The 24491-nt window shown below is 35.2% G+C and overlaps 1 protein-coding gene across 7 annotated transcripts in view; it reads left to right on the forward strand.

The window, feature by feature from the left end:
* Window positions 1-768: 768 nt before the first annotated feature.
* ZNG1A (Zn regulated GTPase metalloprotein activator 1A) overlaps window positions 769-24491 on the forward strand; it is a 51947-nt gene continuing 28224 nt past the window's right edge. For 3 of the 7 annotated variants that reach the window (XM_054519576.2, XM_054519577.2, XM_009244494.4), the window contains exons 1-7: window positions 833-1101; window positions 4137-4223; window positions 6561-6657; window positions 7759-7850; window positions 15885-15944; window positions 17485-17522; window positions 23454-23500. In XM_054519576.2, coding sequence (XP_054375551.1) covers window positions 948-1101; window positions 4137-4223; window positions 6561-6657; window positions 7759-7850; window positions 15885-15944; window positions 17485-17522; window positions 23454-23500 — 575 coding nt within the window. In that variant the 5' untranslated portion in view covers window positions 833-947. 7 annotated transcript variants of the gene reach the window in all.

Consider the following 24491-nt stretch of genomic DNA (forward strand, 5'->3'; position numbering starts at 1 on the left):
TCAAAAACACCCAAAATTAAACAACATATTCTCTAAGTACATACATGGTATATGTGATAAAACTAAAAAGAAAACAGGGAATGATCAGCAATCCAGAACTAATTTTGTTACTATCTTATGGGGCAGGCTGTGGATTGGAAGCGGGGGCGGTGCACATAGGTACGTGTAACTTACTGGTAACGCTCTTAGGTTAGGAATGAGGTCAAAGGAGTTCACTATAAATTTATATTAGAAAGGAGGGCTATCTATGGATTAGTGATGAGAGTGTCATGCACCAGCAAATATGATTAATGAACTTAGGTTACCTGAGGTCCAAATAAATAATGAGAAAAAAGTAAATAAAAGTGATGCATGAATACCAAAAATTTCGAATCACATATATAATATGTAATAATAAAAAAAGAAAAAAGTGTCACTGGTTATCCTTCAGGTATAAAAATTACAATTAAAATTGTAATGTTATAACCTTCCATTCTTTCCCCTATGAATTAAAACTTTTTTTTTTTAACGAGACTAAAAAATCAAGTTGATAAAGTCTATGCCCTGTGGGAACTGGTTAGGTCAGGCTACCCACTCCAGATTTCCAGCAGGCTGGCCTCAGCCCTACCTACAGCCAGTAGCTTAAAGGCTCTAGGCGCCAGTGACACCTTCAGACAGGTGGTCAGCGCGCCCTAAGGGCTCTCCGCAGCGTCGCTCAGGTTCACAGAACACGCCCAGAGGCGTGTCCAGCTTTCGTCGGGGAGAGCCCACCTCCCCAGGGGGTGTGGCTAAGGGACGAGGCAGTTCTCGTCCAGAGCCCAGGTAATCCGGGCGGGATCAGCTAGCGTCGCGATGTGATGACGTCAGGCCCTGGCCAGGCCTGGAGTGGCGTGCTGGGCGTGCGCGGCTGCGGTACGGCGTGTTGGTCCCAGCGGTTCAGCTGAGGTAGGGACGTGCTGTAGGTCGGAATGTTACCGGCTGTTGGATCTGTGGATGAGGAAGAGGATCCTGCGGAGGAGGATTGTCCTGAATTGGTTCCCATTGAGACGAAGCAAAGCGAGGAGGAGGAAAAGTCTGGCCTCGGCGCCAAGATCCCAGTCACAATTATCACCGGGTATTTAGGTAACTAACCATCCCGGTCACAAAATGCCTTGAACTCTGGTGTCCTGGGATTTTGGGGGCTGCCGGTGCCTCTTCTCCTGAGGCATTGGGGCCTCATGATCAAGAGCAAATGTCTTTGAGGTAGGGGCTGGGTCACTTGCTCCTCGTATGGGTTACCTCTCATCTTGGGAGTTTAATGATGCCCGGTCCCTTCTGCGTTAGATTCCCATTTCTCAAGTGAGATCGAAAGTTAGCCTTTGAAACAAGGCTTTGAAGCTCAGACACGCCCCCCTAATTATCTCTGTGACCTCTTACCAAGTTATCTTACCTTCCTGACGCTCATCTACCTCACCTGAAAATGGAAAAATGCCTGTCACCTGTGAAATAGGGCCGGAACCACCTACCTATTGCCATTAAAGGATGTCCCGTCTGTAAAATGCCCGACACGTGGGGCTTTCCTCAGTAGATTCCCCTTCCCCACGAGCCAAAGTCCTCCAGCCAGTTGGCGGGAAGTGCACCTATCTCAAACACTTTTTTTTTTGAGGTCTGTTTGTAAACCACTGCGTAGGAAGTAAGAATAAAATCTCTGTCCTCCAAGACTATTTCTCAAACTAAGAACGTTTAGGAATGTACAGGGATACTTGAAACCACAAGTTTGTGAACTTGGTAGTTTCGTGCAGGGCGGTTTATGCACTTACACTGGAAGTTTCTTACTGGAAAAGTTTGAGAAATATATTTTTAAACCTTACAGTTAAATAGAAGGGCTAGAACAAATATATGACTGTATTAGAAGTTTGGAAAAAGTTAAGAAATGTAAATAAAATGATACTGTTTCTGGGAAATAATATTCCTAGGTGTTGCTAGAGACAGGTACAGACTTGGGCCACCTCATGACCTTTTATGTAAAAATAAGAAATAACTGCCTTTGTTTTTTTTAAAACTTTGTAGACTGTAAGTTTGTTCCCGTTTTTTCCTCGGAAGTAATTTTAGAAAGGAATTGATTTTTGGCATTTTCCCACAGTTATTCAGAGGCTGCTCTACTGAGAAGATGAACAAATTTCTTGTCCAAAACAATGTATTTCAAATATGCCCCTCAGGCCTTTCCCCTGTTGCTCACTGGTAGGTCAGTAGATCATTGGAGAAAATGATCTGAAGCTCAGGAGTGAGGACTAATACCAGCAACCTTGTTGCTGAATCTAGGGATAGTTTCACTCCTATCCCTGACAATTTTCCCTTTTTGAAACACTGTTCCTTTGGCTTCTGTTACATTTTTCTTCTGATTTTTCCACCAGCTTCTCTGGCTTCTTTTTAAGGCTCCCTCCTCCTTCTCCCTTTGTCCATCTTTAGCTACACACCTGTGTAATTTCTGTTTTGATGTCCTACAACTTAAAACTTAACATGTCTGAAACTTCATCTGTTACCATCCTCCCAAATCCTGCTCCTGTGATCCCAACCATTTGGAATACTCCAAAAGCCTCCTGACTAATCTGGCGTCTTGCTGCCCTTTAATTTATTCGTTGCATGTTAGCCTTAATGATCTTTATAAATGTCAATCCGATTGCGTCACACCTTTCAGTGGCGTCCCTATGGGTTAAAATTCACATTCCTTAACATGAATTACAAGGACCTGTAGGATCTGGATCTTGCCAACCTTTCCAGCCTGCCAAATTGGCCCCGCACAATGAACTAATGTTACTTCAAAGGTGCCAAGTATTTTAGCCCCTTGGAATAGGTACTTTTTTACTGTGACTCCTCTGGCTAGATGTCCCTCTTAGGTTCTCCATAGCATTTTGTACATCTCCTGTTGAATATGTCACCCTGTGACATAACTGCCTCCTTATTCAATGAATTCCTCTCCATTCCCCCCTTCCCTTAATATTTCTAAGCTCTATGAAGGCAGAGACTGTCTTGTTCACTTTTTCACCAAGGCCCAGCATAAATCTGTAACGTATTAGAAACCTTCGAATGAATGAACTATGTCTTAAAGTGTTTTTTTTTTTCATAATATGGTTGAAAAACCCTAGTAAATCTTCTCTTAGACGATTTCTTACATTCACCCTTTCCTTTCAGTTTTCACATCACTGCCCTGTGAAACACTCATGTTCAGGGCCTCTGTCTCAGGCTTGGACTGGTTTTAAGATTTTCCTCATTGCCCTAAGTCAGTCTCTTCCATTCTATACTTCATATTTTTGTGATGTTGAGCTTCCTAAAGTACTCTAAATATAAGCCTTCATCTCTTAAAAAGCTTTGAAAGGAATTTGACCTAAAAGATATTAATATCCTAATACTCCATAAAATCTTCCTAGTTATAGGAAGATCTAGTTATATACTAGAAAACTTAATGTATTTCAGAAGACATGTATAGCCTACATGTAAAAGTTTTTAGCAGCACTGTAATAGTAAAACACTGGAAATAAACCAAATGTCCAACAAAAAAAAGGTAAAGAAATGATATAGTCATACAATTGAACTACAATACTATGCAGTTAAGATTTTCTTTTTTTCCTCTATGAACTTTAGTGTGTACGGTTCACAAGACTATTTTTTTTTTCTACTGGAGATTGACATATTGGGTTTCATATGCCACCTGCTGGATAAAGTTGGTATAGCTTTATGAATTTATCTTACTGAACATTCTGTCCATTGTTGACACTACCTGGCTGTATTCCCCATTTCATAAAAACTTTTATAGATTGTTTAAAGCGTACTATAAGTAGCCATATAGTCAGCCTGAATTTGCGTCTGGTTAATGTTGAAATAAAAGGTCATTATAAATAAAAGATTGTGTGTAAATTTTAGGGAAGGTTAGGCTAGGTTGAAGAAACTGTTTCAACTTGTAGGAGTATTTGTAAATATTTATAAAATTTTATGTCTACATAAAGTATTTTGCAACAGGTTTCAAAGGATGCTTTAATCTTATCCTCTAGGATATTCTATACTAAAATAATATATGAAAAATAGCATGCAAATTCTCAAAAAATTAGGATTCTTTATATGTTTTTTGTATCTTTAAAATTATTTTGAATTTTTTTATTTACAAAAAATATGTTTTATAGGTGCTGGGAAGACAACACTTCTGAACTATATTTTGACAGAGCAACATAGTAAAAGAGTAGCGGTCATTTTAAATGAATTTGGGGAAGGTAAGTAAAGTTCAATAAATGTCATGTTGCAAGATTTTATGTGACTGTTTATTCCTCTGGTGAATTGATATTCCATATTTAAAAATGAAAATGCAAGGTATTGTATTGATGTGGGTAGCTTTAGAAAAATTAGATTAATTTCTGTTAAGATTTATATGGGTTGAGATACTGAAATTCGTTTTAATAAAATTTTGTTTTGTATAACTTTGGAATTCTTATTAACAGAATTAAACTAGATTTTTACATGAAATAAATGACTCCAGAAGTAAAAATCTAGACATATGAAAAAACGTTTATTTTTTATTTTATTTTATTTTTTTTGAGATGGAGTCTCTCTCTGTCGCCAGGCTGGAGTGCAGTGGTGCAGTCTCAGCTCACTGCCACCTCTGTCTCCTGGGTTAAAGTGATTCTCCTGCCTCAGCCTGCCGAGTAGCTGGGACTACAGGCGTGCACCACCACGCCCAGAAACTTTTTGTATTTTTAGTAGAGACAGGGTTTCACCATGTTGGCCAAGATAGTCTTGACCTCCTGGCCTTGTGATCCACACGCCTCGGCCTCGCAAAGTTGCTGGGATTACAGGCGTGAGGCACCATGCCTGGCCAAAAAATGTTTTTTTTAGGAACTAGAAAGGCACTTTTGTATGGACTCTATTGCAACTCATGAAAAATATTTGAAAATGCTTCTGTTATTAGTTAACTTTGTTTAATGTTTATTATCTACAATGCAGTTAAAACTCAATATTTTAAAAATAAGGTAAACATATGGTCTTTATCCTCATGTATCTTAAATTATCTGTGAAAATAAGTGTGCTCAACTTCTCAACTCAAATATTAAACTGTAGTAAAAAAAAATAGCACTAGACACAACACTTCTGTTATCTTTATAGGAGTTTTTCTTCATAAGTATGAATTGTAATCAAAGCTCACTTCTAGCCAAAAAACAATATCTATTAAACGATTTCTTTTAAAACGTACTATTTTTTTCAGTTGTAAAAAGTAAAAGAACTAGGTTTTATGAACAGGATGGGAAGCCAGTTATATTTGATTTCTGATTTTAATAAACTAAAGAGAAAAGTGCTTTTTAGGCAAAAATCCTGAGATTTCTAATAACAGACTGTTTTTTTCATCATCTTATTAAATAACCTGTTGCACACTGATTACATTTATTCTTACTATTTTCTTTATTTTTTCTGGATCATTTTCACAATTTTATTTTTCACAGCATTCTCAACACTTTCCTTCATGTTTCATTAACGTTCTGTATATAGTCCGAATTCTGTAACAACGTCTTTAGAAGCTCTTTATTAATACCTAGCTGAAATATAAAAAATATGTAAGTGTAAAACTACTCAATTTTATGGGGGCTTATTTGCTTACTGGACTTTTAGAACTTCACCGTTTGGTATATTTCTTTATTAGAGGAAAAGTAAAACATTTAAAATAATTCTTACAGATAATGAGCATTTCAAATATAGTTTATTTTTTCTTAAGTAAGTATTGCTAGGAAAATATGTGAATTTGACTAAAAGTTTAGTTGTTTTTTTTTTTTTTTTTTTTTGAGATGGAGTCTCACTGTGTTGCCCAGGCTGGAGTGCAGTGGCACAGTCTCGGCTCACTGCAACCTCCGCCTCCTGGGTTCACACCATTCTCCTGCCTCAGCCGCCCGAGTAGCTGGGACTACAGGCGCCCGCTACCACACCTGGCTAATTTTTTGTAATTTTAGTAGAGATGAGGTTTCATTGTGTTAGCGAGGATGGTCCCGATCTCCTGATCTCGTGATCTGCCTGCCTTGGCTTCCCTATAAGTTTAATTTTTAAATGAGCACATGGTACACTGGCCAAAAACCTTCCTCAGGATGAACTAGGGTTTTTACTCATTGGGAATATTCAGCAGTTTGTCTAACAGAAACAATTTAGAAGAAGAATGAAAAGAAAAAGATAGATAAGGCAGTCTCTTAAGAGGTTGAAGGGCATACAAAATCCAGTATATAAAACATACTAGTCTATTTAGAAAGTTTACCCTGGACAAGAAAAAAATGCCTTCAAGATAGCTACTTTATTAAGAAATGGGGGTGGCCAAGTAAGAGGCCTAAGGAGGAAGTCGGTATGTTTATCAGTTTAGGATGTGTCTTTTTCAGGGCTTAAGTCATCTTAAATAAAAGCTAAAATAATGTAGTGTACTGTAATTTAGATATCGAGGCTGCATGAATAAAATGAAAGAATATAAATTATAAAATGCAGTTTCTGCTTTAATATCTCCATTACTGAGTTATCCTCATCTTTGTTTTTTGTTGGCTAATGGACATAAGCTAAAGAGTGCTGCTTGTTAATTATTCTAGGAAGTGCGCTGGAGAAATCCTTAGCTGTCAGCCAAGGTGGAGAGCTCTATGAAGAGTGGCTGGAACTTAGAAATGGTTGCCTCTGCTGTTCAGTGAAGTGAGGAATGTGTTTACTATGTACATGGTTTACTAGAAATGTTTATTGATTATATTTCCAGCTTTAATTTTCTTGAGTAATTTAACTGAATTTACACAGTTTGTTTCATTGTATTTTCAAACAAATAGAAAATAAACTTATTAGGAAGCATTTTCTTAAAGTGTTTCTTGCTGTCTTTTCTATCTGCTCTAATGTTTTGGTCCTTTTATTGAGTTTTTATTGCTTTTGATGTCAGGGCTTATTTAATCTCTAGTACATGAAAGTCTCATATGTAAAAAATGAGTATTCTGAATTAAATATGTCATTGGTCATATTTCTAAGTGTTCAACCTTATAAAAAAAATAAATGACTATCAAAAAAGAGAAAAACCTTACATTATGTTCCACCAGTTAAGTTTCCAAGGACAGTGTCTGTTCACTAGTCTACCATAGACCCTAGAAGAGTTACCCAACACATAGTAGCACTCAAATATTTGTTGAATGAATTATAAAAATGACTAGTTGTATTGTTAATTTTGTGTATTCTAGTGAATTAAATCTCTTCGGCATCATTTACTCCCTAAGGTATTTGACTTTGTGTCAAATGTATTGGCAAGGATAAAATTATAACAGACTTTCTTGAACAACCAAAATGTAATCTATTAAGTATTTTCCTTCACTTTTGATAAAATAAGAAAAAAGGGAAATTAAAACCTTGCATCCTAATGTAAAATAGAATTAAATGGTGTTTAATATCAGTGTCCCTTTAGCTACTATATTAAACTACTATAGTTAATAAATTTTATCATTATTTTGTATGTTTTTAAAAATTTCATAAAGCTATAAAAAGATACTTGGTCAGATAAAGTTTCCTCTGCTTTTAATTTTAATAAAGTATTATTATGTATATGATTTCTTTTTACCTATTATATATATGCATCTATTGTTTTCTCACGGGTAAATATGGGACGGACATTTTGTTAGAATGTTAGAAGTAAGTTAAATTTTCACATTCCTAAGGATACTTTTGTCTCGGGTTGTTGAATATATTTTAAAGTGTTTATAATAATCACTTCAAAATATTTAGGTAATTAACTGTAAATTATGTTTTGGTATTCTCCAGGGACAATGGCCTTAGAGCTATGGAGAATTTGATGCAGAAGAAGGGGAAATTTGATTACATACTGTTAGAGACCACTGGATTAGCAGATCCTGGTAAGAAGTGAGATTATTAATAACCAGAATATAGTTCTGTGATATACTGTAAATAGATGTATTAGAGGAATATCTAAAATGAGTATTAAAGCTTTCGTTAGTATTAAACCAAAAACTTTTTTTGGTTTAAAAGGGGAAAAGTACTCGGTTGTCATTTTCTTTGGCAGTTGAATGAATGATCAGAGTATTTCTTGGTACTTTTAAGCTGTTAATAGAATTTGAAGTTTTATTGATTGACTTAGGATTATTTGTAAGAACAGAAGTTGTTAAAAATAAGGACATGTGGGAAAAGCAGAGACATTCTACCTCTAAGTACAGTTGTCCCTTGGCATCCATGGGGTATTAGTTCCAGAACCTCTGAGGATACCAAAATCTATGAATGTTCAAGTCCCTTACATAAAATGGTGTAGTATTTGCCTATAACCTATGCACATCCTCCCATATACTTTAAATCATCTGTAGATTACTTATAATACCTAATACAATGTAAGTGCTGTGTAAGTAGTTATTATACTGCATTGATAAGGGAATCATGACAAGAAACTCTAAACTCTACTGTGGAAAGCTACACAGAGTCAACCTGTTTCTAACAATGGGTTTCTGTTACCTTCTTACCAAGCTCTAATTCTTGATAGAGTCTGCTTATTTTCCCCAAAAAACTTTTAGATAAAAATCTTTATTTTCAGTTTGCATAAAAGTTAGTGCTTGTTCTGTGAATCTGACCCACACCATTATTTTTTTTTAAATCTGGGTCTGTGGTATTGGGGCGATTTGTAAAACTATATTAAAGTATTTGGGGGTAATTTACTAAACAGGTCATAGTTGTCCAAAAGAAATATTGAAGTATCCTGAGGGTTCAAATGTGATCAGTGGTTATTGTACTTAAAACAGTTACATAATAACATCATCCCCATGTTTTCAAAGTAGTATTGAATTAGGCTATTTTGGTCCTTATAGTAGGCATGGGTTTTCATACCTTTCTGATAAATCTGACTGATGATAGGACTTGGACTAATATGTTGGTGTTAAATATTATTTGAATCTGTTAAGACAGAAAAATATATTGTATGCTTTTATTAGAAACAGCAAATATCAATTTATTTCATCATAGCCAGTTTTGCCATTTTATAGACAGAAACTTGATACTTTTGAGAGAGTTTAATTAAACACGATTCAGCTTTTCAGAGGAAGAAAGAAAAACTAAAGATCACAGAGAAAGCTTTTATACAAATTGTAGTTATAAAAAATGTTAATGTTTCTTGCTTTTAACTTTCTTTACAATAAAGATTTTATTGTTTGGGTAAAGATGGAATATTCATTGTAAAAAAAATTTAAATACCTAAAAAATACAGAGAAGAAAGTTGAAAAGTAATCATCTCACTATTGTGATATACAAGGAGGGGCTGGGCATGGTGGCTCATGCCTGTAATCCCAGCACTTTGGGAGGCCGAGGCAGGTGGATCCCTTGAGGCCAGGAGTTCAAGACCAGCCTAGCCAACATGGTGAAATCCAGTCTCTACTGAAAATTCAAAAACTAGCCAGGTGTTGTGGCACACCCCATAAACCCAGCTACTCAGGAGGCTAAGGCATGAGAATCGCTTGAAAGCTGGGAGGCGGAGTTGCAGTGAGCTGAGATCACGCCACTGCACTCCAGCCGGGCAACAGAGCAAGACTGTATACACACACACACACACACACACACACACATTCATACACACACACACAAGTAGGTAAATTTTATTCCAGGGATCTCTCTATGCCAGTGCCACTTGGTAGTATGTTGAATGGCAGCCTCAGCCTCAGCTGGGAGCTTGTTAGAAATGCAAATTCTTGACCAACCCAGATCTACTGAATCAGAATCTCTAAGGGAGGGGGTCGAGCAAGCTGTTTTTAATAAGCCCTTCAGGTGATTCTTATACTGTACAGCCATACCGCAGGGATATTGTGGGCTTAGTTCCATATCACTGCAGTAAACTGAATATCACAATAGAGTGAGTCACACACATTTTTTTGTTTCCCATTGCATATAAAAGTTATGCGTTTTGGCCGGGTGTGATGTCACAGGCCTGTAGTCACAGCTACTTGGGAGAATCACTTGAGCTCAGGAGTTTGAGGCTGCAGCGAGTCATGATTGCACCTCTGCACTCCAGCCTGGATGACAGCATGAGACCCCATTTCTTTAAAAAAAAAACAACAAAAAGCTGTGTTTATACTATACTGTAGTCTATAAAATGTGTAATAGAATTGTCTAAAAAACATACATACCTTAATTAGAAATATTTATTGCTAAAAAATGCTAACAATCATCTCAGCTTTCAGCAAGTCATAATCTTTTTGCTGGTAGAGGGTCTTGCCACAGTGTTGATGGGTACTGACCAATCAGGGTAGTAGTTACTGAAGATTGGGGTGGCTATGGCAATTTCATAAGATAATAATGAAGTTTGCTGCATTAGTTGACTCTCCCTTTCATAAAAGGTGTCTCTATAGCACGTGATGCTATTTGATAGCATTTTACCCACAGTATAACTTCTTTCAAAATTGGAGTCAGTCCTCTCAAACCCTGCTTTATCAATTAAGCTTCTGTCGTATTTTAAATCCTTTGTTGTCATTTTGACAGTGTTCATAGCATCTTCATCAGTAGATTCCATCTGAAGAAACCACGTTCTTTTCCCATCCATAAGAAACAACTTCTCATTAGTTAAAGTTTTCTTATGAGATTGCCGGAATTGAGTCACATCTTCAGACTTCCCTTCTAATTCTAGTTCTCTTACTGTTTCCACCACATCTGCAGTTATTTCCTCCATTGAAGTCTGGAATCCCTCAAAATCATCTGTGAGGGCTGGAATCATCTTTCAAACTCCTATTCATGTTGATATTTTGATCTCCCATGAATCACAAATGTTCTTAATGGCATCTAGAATGATGAATCCTTTCCAGAAGGTTTTCAATTGACTTTGCCCAGATCCATCAGAGGAATCACTATCTATGGTAGCTATAGCCTTATGAAATATATTTCTTAAATAAGACTTAAAAGTCAAAGTTACTCCTTGATCAGTGGGCTGCAGAATGGATGTTGTGTTAGCAGGCATGAAAACAACATTAATCTCCTTGTACATCTCCATCACAGCTCTTGGGTGATCAAGTGCATTGTCAATGAGCAATAATATTTTGAAGGAATCTTTTTTTTTTTCTAAGCAGTAGATCTCAATGGTGGGCTTAAAATAAACCATGCTGTAAACAGTAAACCATGCTGTAAACAGATGTGTTGTCATCTAGGCTTTATTATTTATAGAAAACAGGCAGAGGAGATTTAGCATAATTCTTAATGGCCCTAGAATTTTCAGGATGGTAAATGATTATTGGCTTCAAATTGAAGTCACCAGCTGCTTTAGCCTCTAACAAGAGAGTCAGCCTGTCCTTTGAATCTTTGAAGCCAGGCATTGACTTCTCTGTAGCTATGAAAGTCCTACATGGCATCTTCTTCCAAAAGGAGGCCATTTCATCTCCATTAAAAATCTGTTGCTGGCCGGGCTCGGTGCCTCATGCCTGTAATCTCAGCACTTTGGGAGGCCGAGGTGGGCAGATCACGAGTTCAGGGGTTCAAGACCAGCCTGGCCAACATAGTGAAACCCCATCTCTACTAAAAATACCAAAAATTAGCCTGGCTTGGTGCTGGGAGTCTGTAATCCCAGTTACTCAGGAGGCTGAGGCAGGAGAATGGCTTGAACCCGGGAGGTGGAGGTGGCAGTGAGCCGAGATTGCACATTGCACTCCAGCCTGGGCGACAGAGCAAGACTCCATCTCAAAATAAATAAATAAATAAAAAATAAATAAATCTGTTGCTTAGTGTAGCTACTTTCATGAATGATGTTAGCTACATCTAGGTAACTTACTACAGCTTCTATATCTGCACTTGCTGCTTTCCCTTGCACTTTTATGTTATGGAGATGGCTTCTTTCTTTAAATCTTGTGAACCAACCTCTGCTACCTTCCAACTTTTCTTCTCCAGCTTCCTCACCTCTCAGCCTTCATAGAACTGAAGAGAGTTAGGGTTGCTCTGAATTAGGCTTTGGCTTAAGGGAACATTGTGGCTTGTTTGATCATCTATCCAGACCACTTCATATCAGCAATAAGGCTGTTTTATTATCATTTGTGTGTTTACTGGAGTAGCACTTTTAATTTCCTTCAAGAACTTTTCCTTTGCATTCATAACTTGGCTAACTGGCTCAAGAGACCTAGCTTTTGGCCTATCTTGGCTTTCAACATAACTTCCTCACTAAGCATAATCATTTCTAGCTCTTGATTTAAAGTGAGAAATAGGTGACTGTTCCTTTCACTTGAACACTTAGAGGCCATTGTAGGATATTAATTGGCCTAGTTTCATGTTGATCATATTCTTTATGTTGTCGTGGTTCTGTCATATTTCTTTTAGTTCTATGTTTTAATAGTTTTGGTGCTCATTACCAGTACTGTTGCTTCTCCGTTCCTGAGTTAGTCCATCTCCTGATTGAATTTCATTGTCAGGCAGTCTTTTCAAGTTACAGGTACTGCATGCATTCTTTGGGTTCTTATACACTTCATTGATTCAAAATATTTGTCTTTTGTTTTTATATTACTTGAAGGATTACTTGGCTAGGTATAAAATTTATCAGGCACACTTTTTTCCCCCTCAGCTTTGTAAATGTTGTTCCATAATCTCCTAATGTTTGATTGGCTGGATTTCTTTGTCCAGTGTTTTCTCCTTTTATTAGGAAGAATTTGTGAGTATTATAGTCTCTGAGTTTCAATGCTTGCTGTTTTCTTTAATGCTTGAGAATGTCTGCCTATTGCTTTCATTCCTGAAAAATAACTTCTTTGGGAACACTTTCATTAGAACTTTGTGGTCACTGTTTTATTATTTTGGGGCATCTAGTGTTACTGTAGAAAAGTCTGATTTTTCCCCCTCCCTCCTTGAAGGCGCTTTTTTTTTTTTTTTTTTAATCTAAAATGCCTGAGAGTTTTCTTCTTTATTTTTGAAATTCAGTAATATAAACAAGGTGTATCTAAGTGTCACTTATAATCATTTTTCTCTAAATTATAATATGCCCTTAGTTTTTCTAAGAACATTTTCCTTGTTTATTACCATGAATACTTTTTTTTGGTCAAATTATTAGATCTTCTACTTCATGACACCAGTTTTTTTAATACTGAATTTTCTTTTGTTCTTCGTATGTGTTCTAATTGCTTTGATTTGTCTTTTACCTTTGCATTTACTGTGATCATCTGAAGCCTTTTTGTCAATAATTCTGTTTTCTCCAGTGTCTGTTCTGTTTTTGATATTTTAAATGAATTAATTGGTTAAGTCATTGTGTTATATAGGCTCTAAGTTTCTTTAGCACTACAAACTGCATTTTCATCTTATTCTGCTTCTTCTTGCTTTTGAGCTTGTTTATTATAGGGTTGTATTGTTTTCAAGTTCTTCATTATGATGAAGTTGTTGAGAATTTTCTTTAGTTTTTATTGGGTTACGTATCCTTCCAGAATGGGTTCTTTGCCACTTGTGTGCCCTATTCATTTCTTCATTTTTTATTCTTTCTTGCCTATTATTCCCTGTATGTGTGTGTTTCTTTTTGTCAGGCTGTAATACATATGCATACATGTTTCTTCTTGATATGGGAGAACTTATATGTGGTGCTGATGGGAAATATTTTTAATACTCCACTCTCCTTACCCAAGTTTGTTTTTCTCCTGAGCCCTAGTTTGAAAGCTGTGTATTGTTGGAGTGGAGGGAAAGAGAAGGGAAAAGTGGTGATTCAGAGAACCAAATGGGGCAATGTGGCTTTTAGGCTCTGCTCTCTTGAAGTACCAAGTATTTCACTCTTGGGTCTGCCCAATTGCTTATGAATAAAATTCCTTTGCCTTGTATGGGGACATCATTCGACCTCAAACCTCTCATTTCTCTTTGTTCTGAGCCCTAGAATGTGACCTGACCTTCTCCTTTCCAAAGCATGGAGATGGTTAAAACTCACCCTTGAAATTTTTTTGTTGACTTTTCCCTGTATTGTTTATTCATTCCTCGGCTCTACTTTTTGCCATTTTGGAATGTATTTCTGCTAAGTGTTTAGGATTTTGTAAACTATTTCCCTACAACCTCTTATTGGAGGTAGGAGTAGAGTTGGGAATGACCATCAATCACATATAACTTTGTTTCTTATTTTGGCTATCAGTCTTCAAAATTTATGGCAGGCCCTTTTATATTTGGTTGCTGCTAATAAAATGTTGGCCTTTTTGTTTTATTTTTTATTTTTATTTTTTGTTTTATTAGATTTTGAAGAAGGGAGATTCTAAAATCTAGTTCAGGTTTTCTCAGTGTCCGCACAAATAACATTTTGGGTTGGATAATTATTTGTTGTGAGAGGGTTGCCCTGTGCAGAGTAGGATATTTAACAACATCCCTGGCTTCTACCCGCTAGATGCCAGTAGCATTCCCCCAGTTAAGACAACCAAAAACATCTTCAGACATTGCCAAATATTCCCTGGGGAGAAAAGCACCCTGGTTTGAGAGCCACTGATCAATTTTGTTCATTCATCTTTACTCCTTCTAAATACCTACATCCAAATTTTAAATAGATCTTTCTCGTGTAGTCTGGCAAGTATTATGTCAAAGATAAATACCAGTTTTAGAATAAAGCATTAATACACTCTTACATTTCAACTTAAGAGGCAAATATTAACAGTAGGATTTATAAACTATTAGAATAAAAATCAATGAATTTTTAAAAATTACAAAATGATTTATGTATGTTAGATATTTTACTGAGTGAAAAAATTCATGCTTTTTTAAATGACTTATTGTTTGGAGTAGTGATACAGTAGATTTAATTTTCCCCCTCATTAATTAAAATCATGTTTTAGCCAAGAAAGTGAAGAAAATTCTTATTGGCAATTCAGTTGTTTCCCGTTTTGGAGACTGACACTCTCCAGTTCTAAGTTAAATAATTGTCATGGTAAAGTAATTTCCTTGAAAAGAACGGACATTGATTCAGCCCCTGTTACTCACAAATCCTATTTGAGTCAAATTGGAAAACTATTAAGTTTTTGGGAAAAAAATCAATAGGTATCAGGAAACCATTAGATCTTGTGGCCCTTGCTATATCTTGCATGAGTAATCACTGTAAACAGCTGACAGGTATTTCATTGTTGACACAGAGTGATGCTTGGGGGACCACATCTTGTCAGAGTAGGTGGACAGCTTTAGACATTGGAATGAGTTTGGTTATCCTTGTTTTTCTCCTACATTCATTGTTTTAGACAGCCCTGTCACTAACTGGGCCTGTGATGCTTTCAAAAATCAAATACTTTCCTTGCTGTCAGTTTTCTTTTTCTTGTGTTGTGGCGTACTAATCAGAGTATGTGGTTTGGTACTGAACCAGTTTCTGTCAAAAACAAGTTTTAATTTATTATTTAGGAAAAATTTTTCCTCAGACCCAGGTTTTATACAGTACTAAATAAATAGTGTGAGAAATAATTAGTAATGCCATGGAGTATATAATTTTACTTCCAGTTCTACACAGATTACAAGTAAATTTTTTTTGGGCAAGTGATTTTGGAATTATCTATGTTTTGTTTTCCTTTTCCTTTATAGTGATAATTCACTATTTATGATTGAATGATTATCATATTAAAGAGATGAGAAAATAAAAATGTCTGATGTGCACAAAGCCATACTGCTCAAATTGTTTGATAATATCTGTTGATTAAATTATTATGGCATCAGTAGAAGAGTGGTGTTTTGTTTATATGTGGTTAGAGTTGGTCTTTTTTAAAGGAAATAACAAGAGGGATGGAAATGGAATGGGTATAAATAGTAAAAGGTTCTATCACTATAATTCCCTTTTGCTATAAATAGTTAAAGGTTCTATCACTATAATTTCCATAGGAAGATATATGTGTTTACCTGTTAATTTTATCAGGGCAAATTAAAACATGGATAGAATCATGTTTCTCAGTGTGAAGAAGAAATATTTTTATTTGATTAATATTATATATTTTCAGGTGCAGTGGCTTCTATGTTTTGGGTTGATGCTGAATTAGGGAGTGATATTTACCTTGATGGTAAGTTAAAAAACAATTTTCCTTTATCTTTCTTGTTTTTTTTTTTTTTTTTTGAGACAGAGTCTTGCTTTGTTGCCCAGACTGGAGTGCAGTGGCATGATCTCGGCTCACTGCAACGTCTACCTCCTGGGTTCAAGCGATTCTCCTGCCTCAGCCTCCCGAGTAGCTGGGACTACAGGCGTGCACCATCATCCTGGCTAATTTTTGGATTTTTAGTAGAGACGGGGTTTCGCCATGTTGGCCTGACTGGTCTTGAACTCCTGACCTCAGGTGATCCGCCAGCCTCGGCCTCCCAAAGTGCTGGGATTACAGGCGTGAGCCACCACACCCTGCCTCTTTTGTTTTTAAGTAAAATCTTTATGGTTAAGCTTATTGTTGTTCATTCATGTTATAACTTTAATTCCTTGTATTGTTGTTCTTTTCACACTTTAGTTTAATGATGACGTCTTTGTTCATGTAGATTAAAAAACCGCAGACAGTGGTGGAACTCGATGTCACTCAACTCCCAATTTAGTGCTTCCACTAAGGTTTTCCTTAAAAAAAAAATGCTTTGTAGGTTTTCTGTATCCTCTGTTATGATTTATGCCCTTAATATAATGTTAGAGCCTTTTATTTTAATCTGCCAGGCAGTATGCGGATCATATTTTTGCTTTTATTTTCTCTTGAAGATAAGAATTAAATACTCCTCCCTTACTTTATTTACCTTAACACTTTTGGGCAGTCTACTTTATAAACTTATAAATGATATGCCTTCATTTAAAATATATTAGAAACTTTCTTAGTTAAGCAACTATGTTTTCTCCCTTTTTCTTTCCCTTTTTCACCTTTTTAAAAACCAGTCGAAATTTTCTTAGTTTTTCAAAAGTAAGAATCATTAAGAAATTTAAGAATTATTAAGCTGGGCCCCATCATTGAGCTCTAATATTTGTGGCGTGTAACTGGTTGAATTCCTTAGGTGTAATTAAACTCATTCTTTTGTTATCAGCATATATTCAGAGATTGCTAAATGAATTGGTAGTTTGGAAACTTAGGCATATGTTATGTAAAACGTTTATGAGTTGGATTTGGATTTGGTGAGAGATGTTAGGAATGATATCCTAAGATGTCTCATTCTTTAGGCAATAATTTAAATGTTAAGGAAAGTCTTGATTTTGATTATGTGAAAATAAACTAGAAATAACCTGTCTATGTACTTATCACATTTGACTATGTTATGAAATTTGACTTATATTTTGGATTGTAAGCTTTTTCAGTGCCAAGGAAATCTTATTTTCTTATTTATTTGATTTAAAATTTTTATTTGTTTTGTATCTTCTCTAGTGCCTTAACATAGTGCTAGCTGCTCAGGAAATGCATTGACTTATTACTGGAATTTAATTAAATGGCAGCACTGGCAAGAGAAAAAAACAGTACATTGTTTTATGGAGTAGTATTTGTGAACTGAAATAGGTTAGTTTTAATTTTCATTCTGAAGTATGGTTGCACAAATATTAATAAACACTCTTTTTAAAAAGTTATTAAAATGTTTTTTCCTTTGTAGGTATCATAACTATTGTGGATTCAAAATATGGATTAAAAGTAAGTTGAAAGATTGCTATGAGTGGCTCATTGTTGAGAGCTGGGAATATGGGGATTGATTGTTTAATTTTCTTTATGTTTGCATCTGAAATTTTCTTTAACAAAAACCTTTTTCAAAAAGATATCCTGAACAATAGGTGAAATTTGTGTTTTAATTATTAGTTTGTGTTAAATATTTCTTTTCTATTACTCTGAGTTTGATTTGGTGATAAAATTTGGAACTATAATTTGTAATAAGCATATGGGGTTAGGATGGAGTTTGGTATGTATAACTCTTCACAAGGATTCAACCCCAATATTGGTAAGTTTTTATGTTCCATAGAAGAAACTGAGCTTGATAAAGCATCTGAGATCTTATTTTTCTTATTAAATTGCTATTAAACACACACTGGAAATGAGTTTTTAAAAAATATTGAAGACCTAGGTGATGGGTTAATAGGTGCAGCAAACCACCGTGGCACACGTTTACCTATGTAACAAACCTGCACATCCTAAACATGTACCCTGGAACTTAAAATTTAAAAAATACGTATTGAAGAAAATCAGGATATACACATAGGATTAGTAAGAAGACTCTCCATTAAAAGGCATCTTGCATCGCTTCTTGGTCTTTTGGCAAAGATTAAGTGTAAAAGACATCCTGCTATGAATGTTTTTGTTAACTTCTAAGGTCCTAAAATGCATTTAAATGAGGTTTAATATATAAAATGCATTTAGTAAAATCTTTAAAAGTATGTTGTTACATACAGTAAGATGATGTTTCTCAACTTCCCAAGTGAAATACCACTAAAGGCAGAAGAGAATGAAATTATCCCACCCACTGACCCGGTCTTAATCTGAGCATATGGATAAGGCCCAAAGCAGTAATTTCTTAGACGTTTAAATTCAGTGTTTAAAAATTAGTGTCTGTTTTGTATCCAACCTCATATCTGAACGTGTTAATTTTTTTTTTTTTTTTTTTTTTTTTTGAGACAGAGTCTCACTCTGTTGCCTAGGCTGGAGTGCAGTGGCACAATCTTGGCTCACTGCAACCTCCACCTCCCAGGTTCAAGCGATTCCCTTGTCTCAGCCTCCTGAGTATCTGGGATTACAGGTGCATGCCACCATGCCCAGCTAATTTTGTATTTTTAGTAGAGATGGGTTTTTACCATGTTGACCAGCCTGGTCATGAACTCCTGACCTCAAGTGATCCACCCGCCTCGGCCTCCCAAAGTGCTGGGATTACAGGCGTGAGCCCCCACACCTGTCCTGAACTTGTTAATATTTAAGTTTGCTTTTTTCCCCCAAATCTTTGCTGAAATTATGCGCTAAGGGGATATGTCAGGTTTGTCAAATAGCTACCAATACCCTTTCACTGGGCCTTCTCTCATTGATAGAGTGCCCTAATTTGAAAAGTTTGGAAGATAACTCCTTTTTTAGAGTTTAAAATCTCAATTTATGAAATTTATTAATATAATTTAAGAATCAAAGAATGATCCCAAATACAGTATTACAGTTTCACTCAGAAAAATTCCAATGACTGTTGGAAATCATCTTTCTTGCAAAATGCTTATGGAGATAGCAAAAAGCCCCAAATTATTCATTTTGAATGTTTATTATAGGCATGTTTGAATCTATCTCTTCCATAAATTTATTACAAAATTTGATATACCTATGTGACAGATAATTGCTAAGACATTTTGTTTTTTTTTTTATTTTGATAGACTTAAAATGCCATGCTGAAAGTCAAACTGTTTATGTATTTTATGATTATAGGAAGAATTTTATATGTATAGTTGGGTATGGAGAAGAGTTAAATAGAATCTATTAACAGCCTGATAGAGGCCAAAAAAACAAAGCAATATTCTGAATAATGCAAACACAGTAAACGTTTAACCTCCTGCCACCTTGATAAAACCTCTTAAATTATTAAATCAATATACCTACACAAAACTGACACACTGTCAGGATAATGGAAACTTTAGATTTTCTAAGTCGGATGCCAGATAAATACCTTTACCTTGATATAAAGAATTTTCCAACTTGTCCAATTCCTCTGGTTGCAAAGCTTGACCTCAGTAGCTGCTTGTGATTCAGAGAATTCTGAGGCAGTACAAGTAATGACACTTGGATAATGGGCAGCAATTTAAGAATGTCATGCTTCACAGAGCCAGCCCATCACAAGTAAAGCTGAGAAATGGTACCCTGTGGCCAGCCAGCCAAATTGAAACTGAAGTGGTAATTGATATCATGGGGTATCACTCTAATGGGATTGTCACCCGTTGATCTGAAATATTCATTTTTTAATCATAGGCAAAGAATTGGACAACTTAAAATGACAGCTCTCTATTCTCAAGACTTGACACCCAGGCTACTGACATTGTTCTTTTCAGTTCTACAAATGTGACAGCATTTAATGCAATAGAAGCAATGAATGAAGTTACCCAGAGAAGGTCAAGTGAGAGGTTTCTTCTTGGTTCCTCTGTTATATTGCACAATCTATTGAAACAATTCAGTCAGAAAACAGTTGGCTTGGAAAAGGCCAGAACAATAAATAGACTGACATTATGCAATAATTTTTTAAAAACTAAAATAGTGTTAGGGCTGTAACCAATCCATTTGAAAGAAATAGTTCCTGCTGCTGCTTTTTAAAAATGACACCAGACATCTTTGACACTAGATTTATTTCCACTCTGGTCAACAGCAGTGTTCTTTCATAGCCAGTGGGTTTTAAGATAGTTTTTTCTTTTCTTTCTTTCTCTTTTTTCAGTCCAGCTTCTTTCTTTATTTCTGCAGAAAAGGACACCCTATAGCCCTTGATGAAGTTAGGTCTACAGTGGTGTTATTTCAGAGAGTTCCTTTGTTTCTCTCCCTAACCCCCCCAGCTTTATTGAGGTATAATTGACAAGTAAAAATTATATATATTTAAGGTATACAATGTGTGAATTACGTTATAAAACAATCGAGCTAGTTAACATATCCATCACCTCACATTGTTATTTTTTTGAGAGGGGGTGGTAAGAACAATTAAGATCTATGTTTTAGCAGATTTCAAGTATACAATAGAATTAACTACAGTCATCATGCTGTAGTTAGCTCTCCATGACTTATGCATCCTGCATAACAAACTTTGTATTCTTTGACCAACATCTCACACCACTCCCCTTTAATTTCCTTTGTTTCTTGTGGTAAGTTAAATTGGGGTTTTGAACCTTAGCCTTTTGAATATGTTGGATTAATTAGTACCAAAATTATTTTTGCCTTTTTTGATATATAAGCAAAAGCCATAGTTGTTAAGCAGAGATAAGGAATACTTTGGACATCTATGTAATATAAAATATTTAAAAAATATTTTGCAAAAATTTTTTCTTCATTTACTTATACAGGTGGAATAGAATGCCAAAATTTCCATTTTGTTTTATTTTATAAATGAAAGTCATCTGACTTAATGACCAAATGGTGTATAATGTATTATTGAAGAATGTTCTTTTGCATAGAAGACATTGATTTTATACTTTTTGCAGAGTTTGACTTGGGAAGGTAGGAAGTCACAGGAGGGAAATGCAGGGCTGATGTCTAAAGAAAATAAATGTTAGTATACACTTATTTTTTTAAATGTTTGTATAGCTTTCCTATGTGCGTAGAAGAGGACATTTATCTCTTTTGCTATAATTGTATATGATTACATATAATTTTAATACAGCTGTAAATATTGGCAGGCTGTCACTTGGGGTGATTTTCATTTATTTTTATTTATTTTCATTTATTTGATACTTTGTGACTGTCTGGAAGTAGTAAAATGTTAGTCTACCACTGTTAGCTTTGAGTGAAGAATTCTAATATTTTGGAGTGGTAAATGCATTTAAAACATTGCACATTACCGTGTGAAACTACCATTTTATTAGTTACATTTAGGCATGGAAATGCAAAAAAAAAATCTGTAATTCTTCTGTCATATCATTTTTATGCCTCACAAACTCATAGCCAAATAGCCCCAATTTCATATGTTAAAAAAGCTTCCATAAGGTCAATAATATAATATCTTGAAAAATGTTTCAGTTTAAAAAGAATTTTCAGTACTATAGAATCATTCAGAGGCAGATGCCTTGCCAAAAATATATCATTGTTAAGTAGATTTACTGCTTAATGGGAAGAGATTTGTTGTTGCATGTTAGATGGCATTTTTCATGTAACATCTTTTATGTATCCCCACAACAGGAGGTGTTAACTACAATTCATTCAACAAATATTTGTTGAGACTGTGTGCCAGGCACCATTCCAAGGTCTGTTAGCAGCCTTATTCTCTAGAGGCAGAGTATGTAACAATAGGATTTGTTGTAGCCTCAGGCCAAGATGAATTATGAAAAAAATATTAAACTTGGTCTTTTGGCATGGAATGATTTTTGATACAATACTTGCCAAGTTCTGTGACTTCCATAATTGCAGAGTGGGTCTGCAGTTGAATTGAACAAGATTTTGCCTGAAGTAGAAGTATCATTGCCATGATTTTATTTCAGTTTTGTTTTCCTCAAAATAGAATTTGCTGAACTTTTAGAAGGAAAAAATGTTTCTTCTATAGACCTAATCAAGCTTGTTAAATAAAATTATTACCTGCTTGCTCTGAGGTTCCAAACTATTCAGATACTCCTAATGATCATCTCCCCATGAATTATGAAACTGGTTTGGCTCTGATATATGATTATTAACATTTGTGTAGCATTGTACACAGACTGATTTTATGTGGCATAAAAGGTTTCACAAAGACTTTAAAATTATGTTCATTTTACTTGATGGATGTGTGTTCAATTAAAAAAAAAGTCCCTGTGATTGTATATAAAATATAGTATCCTGTGATGATGAGGGTGTTAGATTTAGTTTCTTCCTTTATAAATGAAAATAGCCATCTCCCATAATTGTTATGAAAGCTAAATGAGAAAATGTATATAATTTATAAAGTTAGATTCAAGGATTTAATTCATTTGTAAAGTTGGCTTCAAATATAGAGTATTACTATAATCTAGTTGCCTCTAAACCTCAGTAGCCAGCTTTTTATTGTGACAGGGAACCTCTATTGAGGTTTGAGGTAATGAGGGTAAAAACGTAATTTCCCAGAGAAGAAGCTTGTGATGTTGATGACGTTAGGAATGTAAACAGGATTGTGCGGGGGAAACAACAACAACAACAACAACAACATCAAAACAAAGCTTGCCTCCAGAGAGATGAAAACTACCACATGGGCTCTAAGTCAGTGTCAAAATATTTTTTGGAGTTAGCCTGACTCTGGAGAGGTCATTAAAATAAACAGTTGCACTGAGAGGCCAGATTAGCAAGTATGGGTTTCTAAATGATAAACTGCTTTTAGGCTAGAATCAGGGCTGAATCAGCCTTCCCACCACTTATTTGTTTCTAGGGTGTTTGAAACGCCTAGTACTGAGTTCACGTGGTGCATGATTGTGGGCTGGAGTCTAGGGAAGTATATTAGATTCTAATATGGGGGTTTGGTGTGAAGGGAAGTATATTAGATTCTAAGAAACTATATTTCAGTGGTTATCCTTTTTTTAAAAATAAGTAATAATGAATATTTAGAACAAGAACAGTTTTGTAAGAAGGAAAATACCTAAAATCTGAACTGTAATCTTCTATGTTTTTATGACATTATGTGAATCAAAGGGGTTTTCCTTTTAAGTAAAAGAAAAGGTCAGGAGTATGAAATCCTAAGCCCTCTTCCTCCCCCTATAAAACCCCACAGGTTCACTTGTAGAAAAAAATTGCAAATGGGGAAGAAAAATGCTTTCAGTTAGAAAAGTTAGTTTTGAATTTGTGTACTCAGTAACAGAACATGTTGAAGTTTTTATTAGATGCAAGAAGATGTCTCTAAAGTAAAATCCTTTGTGTTGACATTAGATTTTTTATTGTATTATAGTAACTTTATTCAAACTTTTTTTTGTTTAGCATTTAACAGAAGAGAAACCTGATGGCCTTATCAATGAAGCTACTAGGTATTCATATTTAAAGTATATATTGATTGCTGGCTAATTGTAAAGAGAAAAATCACTAAGATGAAAACCAAAAACAAACTAATAAATTTTAAAACATAGTCAAGGAAAATTTATTTTCTTTTTTCCCATATTTGAATTATTGCTATCGATTTATAATGATCTGATAACTTTTACTTAAAGTCATTTTTGTCGTAGCATAAAGTGAATGCTGAACACAGGAGTTCTGTAATTTTGAGGAACTCGGGAAATATTAACATTTAAAAATATTTTCTTGTTATACAATTTCTTTGGGATTGAAGATTTTATATATATATATATATAAAATTATTATTATTATTATTATTTTTTGAGACAGAATCTCACTCTGTCACCCAGGCTGAAGTGCAGCAGATCTTGGCTCACTGCAACCTCCGCCTCCCAAGTTCAAGTGATTCTCCTGCATCAGCCTCCCAAGTAGCTGGGATTACAGGCACCCACCACCACGCCCAGCTAATTTTTGCATTTTTTTTTTTTTTTTTTTTTTTAGTAGAGATGGGGTTTCACCATGTTGGCCAGGCTGGTCTCGAACTCCTGACCTCAGGTGATCTACCCACCTCGGCCTCCCAAAGTGCTGGGATTACAGGCATGAATCCACTGCGCCCGGCTGAACTTAAATATTTTTGTAACTTTTTTCCTTATGAAAATATGGTTATTATAGAAAATATAAATAAGCCAAATAGAAAATAGCCAAATTGGATTTGTGATGTACATACTGTTGAAACCTGCTTTTTCCGTGAACTAAAGTTAATTTAGTTTTGAGAATTTAGTTGTATTCTTTGAGACAAAGCATAAGACCCTGAATAACTGAGGAAAATTGAAAGAATTTCCAGTTTTACTATCCTGTTAATAGAAAATAGAGCTTCTGATTATTATCATCTACTTTGTTATCTAGCATTCAGTCAACTAGATTCTTTACGGAGATAATATACAGTATATTTATAGTGATAAAGAA

This window comes from Pongo abelii, chromosome 13 (genome assembly GCF_028885655.2).
Source record: "Pongo abelii isolate AG06213 chromosome 13, NHGRI_mPonAbe1-v2.0_pri, whole genome shotgun sequence".
In the NCBI taxonomy this organism is placed as follows: Eukaryota; Metazoa; Chordata; class Mammalia; order Primates; family Hominidae; genus Pongo; species Pongo abelii.